We start from the raw sequence: 12,134 nt of genomic DNA, 5'->3' as shown, positions 1-12,134 counted from the left end.
CCTCATTGGTGTGACAGCTCGTAGATGGGCGGGGGTAAGCACCAAACAGGAAGTTGACCTTGCAATGGGCAAAGTTAAGGAAAGTGACATGAGCTTTAGCTCGTTTTCATCATAAGGTAATAATTTACATCGCTAATATATTGCACATCGTTTTAATGGAATATGATGGTAATTTTCAGGATGCTTTTGGGTAACTGGGACAAGGCTAAAAGGTGGAGCAAATGATCAACTTTGCAATAGAAAACCATTGTGCATGCTCTGTATGCTCTGGGTTAGTGCCTCCCAGCCTCTTCCTGTGTGCAGACACATTATCAACCACAAACATGTTGATGGACTTGCTGGATTTTACTAGGTGTTCAAATGATGTGTTCAGCAAACAGTTTGTAGTGGACAGTTTTCATTGAAATTTGGACCTGAAGCTTTTATTTATTTCTTCAGTTAAATGTGTTCAATTCGTTTTGGATTAAAAGCATTTTTGTATTACCACAATAAGGCTGAATGTATTTTTTACCAAAATTATATGTGTATGTTTTTTGTAATAAAGTTAAGATAAATGAACATGGAGTCGTAATGCATAGGCTCATGTGCATGAGCAATTAAATCAAAGAATGAATTACATTTTGCCATAAATATGCTTTCACGTAGCCTATATCAGTGATAAGATCCTAGTCTATCCTAGTCACCCAAAGGTTCTATCTCAATCACCCAAATGTTACCAAAAAATTACTGGGTCAGTTTACACAACAGGGTATGCCACACCTCCTTGGGATATCACATAACCTCCTTTCATCCTCAGGTGGATAGGTAACTTGTTCAGTCTTACAGAAATGTATCGGTTGTCAGGCTTGTTTTTTGTTTGTTTGTGTCATGGCAAGTAAGCTTGTGGAAGTTCAAAAACGGTCCCAATCACCCTTAATTCACCCCTAAGGTTGAAATTTTAATCTTAGCTGGACTGTATTTTTCACCAGTTCCCACAATATTGTCCTAAAATCTTCCAACCCCAAATAGACTGACAAAATGATTCTACATAGGCCTTACACAAAGTGAGAACCATAGCTACAAGTGAGATTTAAAAAAAAAAAAAAAAAACTAAATGTGATTGGCATGTGCAGCCAGTTTCACACCCAAAGTGAGAAGGATGAATCATTTTTTTTCCAAAAACAAAGCTGCTTGAACTGAAAGATGTCTCATAAGGCAGACGTGTGTCGATAGTTTCTAAAAGAACACGAATGTTTGAGTTGACAAAAAGTGACAGAGTGTGAGCTCTTTCTTTTACCACCTCTCTGAACACAGTGGCAGTTCAAGTGCTGCACCAATAGATGGTGCTGTAGGATTGTTTTTATTTTCTTCATCTCGTCCAATAAACACCTGAGAAGACACAAACGCATATCAAGTAGTTTAAAAAATATTAACTGATCATTTAAATATGATTTAACACAGCCCAGTAGGCCTATAGTAATAATTAGACAGGACCGCCGTCTCCACCAGTCCCAGTAAAAGTAAACTAATGAATTCATGAATAGAATAAACCAAAGCATCATCCGCATCACCTGGGCGGTCACAGATAAGATTATTGCTATGAACTGATTAATGCTCTATGGGCATTTGTCCTGTGTGCGTTTTTAGTGTAGCTACGCGTGTGTCCAGAGGGTGGTCTTCGCACACACACGAGGCAGGTTAAGCCAAGAAGCAGCAGAAGGGGGGATAACGAGCGGAATTTTGCTCTAAGAGGATTATCACAGTCGTTAGTCACCCGCTGGTCCTATCAATGAATGCCCGGTTCGTCGGTTGGAACACAGCGCACCGCGACGCCATACAATAACCTACCGGAGAGCGAGCCAGGAAACGGGTCATGCTCGATCTGGTGCGAGTCTTAGTGCGTTTGGAACCGGTGGTGTATGTAGGATACATTAACGGCGACACAACAAGATGATCTATGGGAGTTTTTTCCTGTTGGGAGCGCACGGGAATCCGTCACCGGGGCCGCGTCTGCACCGGAGAGCGGTTTCCTGAGGGAGCGTGTTGACAGGTCGTTTCTGACATGAAGACCCGGCCTGCGGGGATCGGCAATGTCAATGCCGACTGGATGGGTTCGCTCCCGTCCAAGCTCAGTGCCATGCCCCTCAAACACCTCGCCGTGCCAGGTGAGTCTGTCGTGCGTAAAGATGTGGCCTCTCCCCTGCCTAGTCATCCGCCCATCACACCTGGATTTCTCAGTCTGAGAGAATGATGTATTAACTGCATGCTGAAAATACATACACCACCTCATCACTCCTCTATTGTCTTTTTACTCCTGCTGCATCTTAACCTGTTTTGCCCCATGTCTTTTCCCACTGGCCCCATCATCACCAATCTTCTCTCTTCTAGGGTCTCATGATTCTTTTACCTTCTGGGTGGACGTGCATGCCCCTGTGGGTCCCGATCAGAAGGCATACGTGAAATACCTGGCCACCATGTTCAGCGTCTTGGCCAAGAAAGTCATGGTGAAGTGGTCCATGACCCAGGTACTGAGTTCAGATCAGTGCCATGTGCAGACCCAGCCACTTGGGGAGCCAGGCAGTATACAGCTGACATAAAAAAAATGACATATTTTGGGCAGATTTTGAAAGTCTCCACTTGTAAAGTATAATGTCTCTTTCCTAGAATCTGACATTTAAAGAGCAGCTGGATGCAGGAATTCGCTACTTTGATCTCAGGGTCTCCTCCAAACCAGGCGAGCCTGGAAATGAGATCTACTTCATCCACGGCCTGTTTGGCCACAAGGTGAGCAGTGGAGTAAATATTTACTGACATTTAAATGCTTGTCATCGTAACTGCCATTCATGCTTTTCTTTTCCTGTGTTTTGCAAAATGATCAACATTTGATTTAAATGTTGCTTCAGGTATTTCAGCCTGTTTGGATGTTTCTCCTTCATTTTGGCTCGTACAACAGCATCAGCAGTGATCTACAAGTGTTGTGTTCTAGTTTCCAGCTGATGTTGTTAGTAGTGGGATGGATTTTGGCCTTGAACAGGGATCAAAGGTTGTGAGTTTAGTTGTAAACAGCCCTCTCTCCAGTGCTTTGCTGCAGGTAGTGTGACTTGCTGCTGTAAAATATTAGATATAGATATATACAGGCTGCTCAATAGTAAGGACAATAACTCAACATACTGTAACAAAGGCATAGATATCTTGTATTCAACTACACAATCAGGCATTTGGGGCTCTATAATTGCTACCTAAACTGTAAGCTGTGGCCTTTTTTGCATAAGTACATGACCTATAGACTTTTAGGTTTGATGCAGCAATTAACTTCAAACCTTTCACTCTGCTCTCCCCCAAAGGTGAGGGATGGCTTGTTAGAAATTAACTCCTTCTTAAGCAGACACAAGAAAGAGGTGAGAAGCCAAAACTAATAGCATTATTTATTTTTAAAGCACAAACACATAACTATGATTATAGCTAGATAGATGGATTTGGCCCACCAACTGACTGATTTTAATGTTTGATTGATGTAGGTAGTGTTTCTAGACTTCAACCACTACTATGCGATGGACGCAGAGCATCATGTGTACCTCCTCAACATGCTCCAGGAAGTGTTTGGCAGCAGGCTCTGTAACAACTGTGCAGTGGAGGAAATCACTCTGGACTTCCTCTGGGACAAGAAATACCAGGTGAGATCAGAATGCATCAATGTGCTGATGTGTGCATCAAGTGATCTCATACCATTAAAAGCTTATTGAAGGTCTACTCTGTTGATTTTGCTTGTGTGTGCATGAAAATACATGCGGCCTGTGTGTGTGCACATTAACATGTACACATACAAGTAAAAGTGATGTGCTGGTGCGTGTTTACCGGACAGCCCACTTAACTCCCGTGGTCAGGTAATCCCTGCCGCCTGTGACTGTCCTCGACAGGAATTAGTTGTGGGTGTCATCCCATTAATTCTTGTTCCACCCTCCAACCCACCTTCCTTCTTTCATGGTGTTTAGCTTTTGTCCTTTCTTGTCTTTCTCTTTCCATTTCTCTTTGTATTTTTCGACTTTCCTGCATTTCGGTCTCTTTGCTCCCTCTCTCTCTATCGCTGCCTTTCTTTTACATTTATTATCATTCCTTGTTTTCCTCATTACATACTTGATCTTCTGTTTGTTCTTTCTTCATCCCCCTCCGTACACATACTTACATATAAAGACATGGGAAGCTCCATGTACACATGCATCTTAATGTTATGTCTGTGCGGTCGTAGGTGCATGTCTGTGTCTCATTCAGATACTATCAGTTGAATTCCTGTTCCCTTGACCCTAATCTGTGACTGGCTTACTTGGCAAAGGAGAAGGAGAGAGAGAGAGAGAGAGAGTGTGCAGTGCACTGAAACACAACTGGTCTCTTATGGTTTCACTGGTAAATTGCTGCAATAAGAAGTTGGCTAGTCAAATGTGTTTTTCTGATTTTAAACAAAATTATCTATCAATTGCAGGTAATGTCCAGCTGAAAACTCTGTGTTTAAAAAGGACAATAATGTAAAAGTGTGTACATATTACTGTAAACACACATAATTCTACACAAGTTTCATGACCTTATATTTGATATTATACCTGCTATATAAGTATCAACATGGGACTGAGTGTCACATTACATGACGTAACACATTAATGTCATTTGAGGGTAAGCCTGTGCATGTGCAGTCCTTTAAACACACCTATTCTTTCATCTTCTTGTCTCCTCAGGTGATCGTGTTCTACCATCATCCATCGGCTCAGGGCATCCCTGTCATGTGGCCTGGCAACAAGATCCCTGCTCCCTGGGCCAACACCACCGAGCCCAACAAGCTCATACAGGTCAGGAACATTCAACCCCTGGCTGTGATAACGACTCGCCAGCAAGGAGCCCCCATGCATATTTCTTTCACCTCATTCAATGGATATCAATAGAGATAGCTTAAATTCACTATTTGTCAAGATTGAGGACTGAAGCTAAAAAAAATCTGCATTTTATAATGTCTTTGCCTTTGTTAGACTTTAATCATTTATTTAATGGTGAATTTAACTTTAAATAAACTACATTTCAGTCTCAGTCATTTCAGTCTTACCCTTTTCCTCTTCTTCTTCATCTTCTTCACCTTCTATCTTCCTTCTGGGACATTTATTTAAAGCTTTGTCTCCAAAAATGTAACATAAAAAGGGGCAATTTAGTTAAGACTGTTGTGTTCAAACTGTTTGCGCTGGACATTCTACTGTCTAGTTCCTGGAAACAACACTGAAGCAAAGAGCCAAGCAGGGGTCCTTCCACGTGTCTCAGGCCATCCTCACACCCAGGGTTAACACCGTGGCCAAGGGCCTGGTCTGGGGGCTACGCAACTATCTGGTGGAGAGGTCAGTGAGTGATTTTAGGAGGTTGTGACTGATAATGTTGTGTATGTGTGGACGCACATTAATTAGTCACAACTTTGTTTGGTTTTGATACATCAGTTTGCATACAATTTGCTTTGAAACACGTCTTTGAAACAGCCAAAGTGTGTTTGTACTCATGCACCTGTGAACCTACATTCATCTGTGGCCAGTAGATGGCAGTACAGTAAACGCAAAAAATGCCTGCTACAAAGGGGATTGCCAGCTTTGCACATGCCCATGACAAGGGAAAAGGACAATTCAGGGCCTTATTTTTGTGTCTGTGCGATGCACATTAATAGCAGAATAATGCCTTCAATGGAAAATTAACCAATTTAATTCTTCACTCAAACAAGTAGAAGTGTTTTAAATAGAAAGCAGGAACGCAGGTAAAGCCATCTATACATTTACATGAGTGGTTCTTATCTGTTGTGCTACTGCAAGAAAAGCTTTTTCCTCAGTTCATTAAATCCCTGCAGCCTTCTGAAGGCAGCAGGACAGAAAACCCTGTGATTGAGAAGTGTTGCGCCAGAGCACATGCGCCATTACGCACGGCGACCCATTGTATTTACCTTCGTTGAATTATTAAAACACAAGAAAATGACGCATGCATCTTTATGTCTAGCTTCTCTGTTACAATATTGCTTCACTGATCCATTTCACTAAGGATTAGCTTTAATTCTCTTTTCCACAGAGCATCAAGCAAAAACACATTTCATCTTTCAGATAAGAGATCTTATTTCATAACCACACACACTTGCACAAACTTTAGCAGTCATCTAGCTTGCCGAGCCTGAGATTTAAGTGGAAATGACAGAGGAAATCCTGACTTAGAGTACATACCCGTCATACCCTTACATGAGAGAGAAACAGCCACTGATGCCGGGATATAAAGCTTCTGAACGGACGCTCTGGCGAGACAGGAGGCGGCCTAACTTTGCACTTCCGAGGAAATGGGATTGTTTATCAGTGCCGGAGAAACATTCCAACTTCCTGGGTTTGTTCTGCTGGCGACTCAAACACAGTGGAGAGTTTCACGGTGTTAGAAATCATACAGCGAGTCATGATGCGTGTGTGTGCCTGCGTGTGCGCGTGTGCCAAGAACCAAAAACAGAAAGCGCTTGAATGCAAAGCAATAATTTTGAGACAATAGTGGCAAAGCAGTCTATCACTGACAGACAGACACAAACATCACTCCCTTTAACTTTTTTCTCCGCATCAGGTCTATTTTCTGCCACATTCTAAAACATCAAGATACAGTATCTCAAAACCTTATCAACAGCTTTTCATGATTTTGGTGGACAGACGTTCAGCCAAGGAACAACTGATTAGATTTTGGCAACGTTATAGCCATAACTATAAACCTTACAGAGACAGAAACTTGGCTCTAGATACTTTGAGTGTGCTTGTAAGGTCAGGGGATCGGTTTCAACTGAAATCCAAGTGACAGAATGTTCAGCTTGCCTTCACACACAAACTCTCTTCTTCCTGTGGCTCTAGAAACCTGCCAACCATCATGTCTTGGGTTGAGGCTCAGAGGCCGGGGGTGGACGGAGTCAACATCATCACCTCTGACTTTGTGGAGCTCACCGACTTTGCCAACATCGTCATCAAACTCAACAACCTGCTGCTGTCCGAACAGGGTCACAAACGAAGATGACGCGTTTGCGCTACAGGACAAACTTGCGCTGACCCACATTTTGGTAGAGGTTGGATGTGGGATGGCAGATTCTTCCCCCATTGTTGGGTAATAATTCTTAGATAATGCTGGAGTCCTGGGAATTGGATTCTATAAACATTCTCTGGAGTTTTAATAATAATGTATTGCATTACATTAGTGACTCTCATCATACCAAATAGCTATTTTTGTAGCCGGCAAGGTTTCATTTTCTTGCTCAAGGACACTCCAGCAGTAAGATGCACAGGAATACAGTATGAGTCAGATACCCTCTGGACGCTTTAATGGCATAAAACCTTTAAATCTTACAGGAACTCTGCAACTAACTTTTGAAACGTCACAGTTTTGGTTGTAGCCAACTCTCTCAGCCACGGTATGATGCACAAAGTCCAAAAAAGGGAAAGATGCTGAAGCTCAGATTACAGAACACATGGCATGCCCAGAGGCATTTTTTAACCATCACCATCGTAAGGTCGACCAGCTCCATCATACCACGGCTCTGGCATCTTTTCTGGATTCCATATCCTGCATTCCCTTTTGGGGCAATAGTGGAAACAAGGCAATGCAGCACAGGTCACCGTGCAGGAACAGCCTCACAGCTACCTGTCACCTGGACAGTGATCACATGACTCAGGGATGTAGCTTCGAAGAACAAAAATACCTCAAATATTGCAATTGTTTTTTCTCAAATGTTGTGATCACATCATTTTTTTTCATTATGATGAAAGCCAGGATCAAATATTGCATTTTTCCCCCCTTTGCGTGTTGAAATACTGCATATTTAGGTATTTAACCTGCTCTAATTAAATGTACATAAGGGAAAAGTACAGGGTGCAGTATTTTGTTTCTATGTTAAGCAAAGTCACACGTTGTGAAAGACGAGCCCACTGTGTCAACACTGTCTGGATACTTATAGTTGAGCCATATAGTTTAACTAGAGATGCAAACAATCGCACCTTTAGGAGGGAATTGCAGAGGGAAAGCCAAACATGTGTGGAACTCGTGCCACAGTTCCTATAAAACACATGCACCCATACATATATACAGCTATAAATGTTTATGTTTACGGTACTTTTGCTCAGTATTTTTCACTTCCATTGTCTAAAGCAGAAAAGCATGTAGAAGCCAGTTAAATGCATGCAGGGGAAATACACAGAGGCACAATCACAGTATAGTATATGACCATGTCTAGCATGTGTAAAGTCTGCACCAGGCTTCATAAAACAAACCATACTGCATGTAGAAATAGCAACTGTCGTCTGAAATGTTTCGTATGTGTATGTGTGTTCCTGTGTTTTATGTGTGTGTCCCTTGTGGGCCCAGTGATTACTATGCATTACATAGACAGTAGTGCAGTGACAGTCGCCCTGCATTCCTGTGGTCAGAGTAAGGATGGAGAGGGAGGCGGTAGAAGAAGTGATTTACAAAGCAGAGGAGCAGTTAGACAGCAGAGACGAAAGGAAGAGAAAGCTCAGCTGGGATCATAGAAAATGGAGAATGCAGAGAGAGTTATCCAAACAGCTGATTTATTTGCTTTTTTTCCCCTTCAGCATCATCTAACAAGAAAGTAAAAGTGTTTTCGTTTCATATCAACTCTGCCCTTCACTCCCTGACTCACTTGTGTGAAATTGGCCGTTCTGTCCAGGCCACATTGTTGACATGGTTGAGTGTGGTCACCGAGCACCGCAAGGCACACACACACACACACAGTCTCAAGCACAGGCACTTTAATTGTGCAGTAATTACAGAACACATACCACGGCAGGCAAGTGGGAGAGTGGAGAGCAGCATCTCCGACTGATGGAGAGCATTCCTTTGTTGTTTGGATCTATCCCTGCTGGCTTCCCAGGTTTAGAAGGAGAAGGCGACAACCCAAGCGTGCTCTTCCACGCTCGTGTGCGTGTGTTTGCCAGCCAGGCTTCTGTTATTCTACCAACACTCACTGCCCAAAGTGGTGCAAACATTGACGCGGCTCTCCAAAAATATTTTTGCTCCACAGTCGAAGCAGATCTGCAGCTACACTTGGCTTTCCCAGCCTTTACACCCCATCGCCTGCGATTTCCCTCTCCCTAAATTCAACACAAGTTATAGCAAGCGGTCCAGCGGGGACGCTTTGCCACGTAAATCAGATGCAGGCTCTGCTTGGCTTCATCGCAGCCAAACATATGCTGCAGTTCTTTAACAAGAAAACATGTTTTTGGAGATTTCACTGGCAGTAATGACATCACACTGCTTTGGTTGCATGTTGTGTTTGTGTTACATAAAAATGTACAACTATATTTGGAAAGCCATTTATGTCAGGTTAATCACTATTCTGCAAATACACTGCTGAGTAAACGGAGTTTGAGTTCATTTAACCACCGCTATATCCCTGGTGTTAGGTGATGTCTGTGACCAGTCCACCAGGGCAGTAACATCTATTACACACAGATTAGTTGGGGTTCTCTTTTAGACCATGATGACTACAGTACTGAAACAGCTGTAAAAACAAATGACCCTGTATCTTATGACTATCCTACCTCTGACAGAATCGGTGGGTGAGGAAAGAATGAGTAAGACTTGACCAAACATGTGGAGGCACTGCACCAGACCACTGCAAACAGATGAGAAGACACGCCGCTTAACCTGAAGCTACAAAGAGTGTCAGTGGCGTCCAATTATCTGTCATTAAGATGTTATTAAAAGCATGAGGGCTGAATAGTTTTACCCACTAAAATCCTCATAGCTCTACATCAATAATGATACCAGGGATTCCCCTGAGATGATATGAGCTGCCAGGTTCATTTGTAGTGGTTTCAATTTAGAGTGTTGCTGATAAGTGGTTGAGATACTGTTTCACTGCCTGTTATCTGCAGTAGACTGGAAAGATTAAATATGTTCAAGAGAAAAGTTATGGCTGTTAAAAGCTTATTTTAGATACAGGACACTGGAGCATCTCTCACGGCAGGGTCTCCTAACACCTCTCCAGGCAGCTCCAGAGTTCCTGCTCAGCCTCCTGGGATCACATGGAAGCTGTGGAATTCGCTGGGGAATGCTGTCAAACATTCGACGGGCCCTCTCTAACCCAGGGGGCTCTGGGATGATGCCACTGGGAAAGCTTAGCAGCTCTCGTGCTAGCGAGCGACCATGGAGGCATAATGGCTTTATGGCTTCTGGAAACACTTGACAAGAAAGAAAGTTGAAAGGAACTGCAAGACACACTTCACGGAACATTATCCTGATAGCATTTAGCGGTTCCCTTTTAAAGGCTTTTGGCTCCGAAGATGCATGTTTAAATGTTGAGTCTAGACCTGAAATGTGCTGAAGGCCCTCAACATGTTGCCATGTGGATGCAAATTTCCTTGGGTTGAGGACCCGTTGGTTGCATTGACAGTAATGACAAAAACTGATGTTTCATAATGTACAGCATTCATTCAGCTTATTCCACTATGGCTCTGCTCACAGTGCTTGTCATCTCCTTTTCCATTCCTGCTAAGCTTGAGTCTTTACCCATAAAATAACAGAGTACAGACAGTTGGGTTTGTGAACTTTATGCGGTTTGAAGATTCACACTTTAAGGGATATGTGCAGACCCAACATTTCTGAATCTGTGGGTTCAAAAACCTTTATTGACTCGCTCTTGGTTAGTAAATATCGACACATACCAGGTGTCAGGGAGAGCTGAGGAGCAGCGGAGAAAGAGGAGCAGGGCTGGGTGAATGAGTTCTCTTCCTGTTTATCCACAAAAAGATCCTTGCGGTGCCTGAGAGATAAGATAATCCCACTGACATGGATATGCATGTGTTTGTGTGTGTGTGTGTGGGTGGGTGTGTGTGAGTGTGTTTGTGTGTGTGTACTCAAACCCTCCTTGACCTCAGTCCTAACCAGAGGACCACTTTTCAAGACCACATCTATCATATTCCTGCCATAAGAACACATTGCATTGCACTTCAGTTGTGGTCAGTGTGCATAGCCTAAACAAAATTCTGCATGATTTACTGTAGGTTTTATTACGGCTCTGCCTGGTGTGTGCTGTTGTTTTATGTAACCTCTGTTTTGGATTGTGGAGAATGCAGGAAACTCTGCCAAATAAAATTACCCACCGATACAGAACTGCTCACATCTGCTCGTGCCTCCACGATGTCTTCAGACTGATGCATGACTGTACATGTAGCGGAGATTTTTCACATGGTGCACATAACTTTTGCAAAGAGCAGCCCGCCACTGCTTCGACACTTCCCCATGTGCGGCATGAAACAGACCAGGCTTTTAAGGATATGTTAGATTCAGCACTTTTTTTTTGCATAAAGTGCTACAATAATGTGTTCAGAGGGGCGTTCACATTAGGTCTGTCTTGCACCTGCACCCCTGGTAGCCTATTAGATGTAATTTATAAAAAACACATCTAACGGCAATATAAAGGCTCTGAGTGATAGAATTAAAAGCCAGATTCACTATAAATGTTTACTCAAGGCCTGCCATCACTGAGAATATGTGTTTTATGTGGACAGAATAAAGCCAGAACCAAATCATAACCATGTTCTCCAACCAGTTCACTCACAATTCCCATCTTTTCAAGCATTGTTTTCTGGATTGGGCAGAACATTTGTCTTACAGGGGAGGGCAAATGCTTCAGTTTTCCCTGAATCAAAGTGCCTGGTGCAAGACATGAGCTTTGCCAGTTTTTTTGTGCAGTGGTCTGGATCTTTCTCCACAGACTAAAGACTTAAAAACCTCCAGCATCGGGACTGTGTCCTGTAAAGGTCTAAGCTGCATTCCTGTTGTAATATCATTAGCTAAACATGCTTCTTATCATGGTTTCTTATCATGGGTGCCAAGTAGGCCTGAAAGAATGCTCTCTCTCTCTTGCACTCTCTCTCTTAAGGTTTTCCTCCTTGAGTTTCTCAGTGAGAATAAGAGGTCAAGTGTAGGTGGTCTTTTAACACCTGCACATTATGCTCTGTGTCACTGAGAGGGTGAGGGACTAAGAGAGAGAGAGAGAGAGAGAGAGAGAGAGAGAGAGAGAGAGAGAGAGAGAGAGAGAGACTCCCTCCCCTTGCTCCCTCTCCAACTCCACTTCCAGCTGTTGCCACATTCCTCCGCACGTCGCC

At 43.0% G+C, this 12,134-nt stretch overlaps 1 protein-coding gene across 1 annotated transcript; it reads left to right on the top strand.

The window, feature by feature from the left end:
• Positions 1 to 2,041: 2,041 nt before the first annotated feature.
• plcxd2 (phosphatidylinositol-specific phospholipase C, X domain containing 2) lies at positions 2,042 to 7,794 on the top strand. The gene is made up of 8 exons (XM_041961738.1): positions 2,042 to 2,144; positions 2,368 to 2,504; positions 2,644 to 2,763; positions 3,324 to 3,377; positions 3,498 to 3,653; positions 4,707 to 4,817; positions 5,221 to 5,351; positions 6,867 to 7,794. The coding sequence occupies exons 1-8, from the start codon at positions 2,042 to 2,044 to the stop codon at positions 7,024 to 7,026; spliced, it is 972 nt and encodes a 323-aa protein (XP_041817672.1). The 3' UTR covers positions 7,027 to 7,794.
• The last annotated feature ends 4,340 nt before the right edge of the window (positions 7,795 to 12,134 follow it).

The sequence above is a fragment of the Chelmon rostratus genome, chromosome 20 (genome assembly GCF_017976325.1).
Source record: "Chelmon rostratus isolate fCheRos1 chromosome 20, fCheRos1.pri, whole genome shotgun sequence".
NCBI classification, from domain to species: Eukaryota; Metazoa; Chordata; class Actinopteri; order Chaetodontiformes; family Chaetodontidae; genus Chelmon; species Chelmon rostratus.
This window is presented reverse-complemented; position numbering and strand designations above follow the sequence as displayed.

Coding starts and splice junctions, on each gene's coding strand:
- plcxd2 (XM_041961738.1), top strand. CDS start 2,042: ATGAAGACCCGGCCTGCGGGGATCGGCAATGTCAATGCCGACTGGATG. Junction 2,505..2,643: donor TGAAGTGGTCCATGACCCAG/GTACTGAGTTCA, acceptor TCTCTTTCCTAG/AATCTGACATTTAAAGAGCA. Junction 4,818..5,220: donor AGCCCAACAAGCTCATACAG/GTCAGGAACATT, acceptor TCTACTGTCTAG/TTCCTGGAAACAACACTGAA.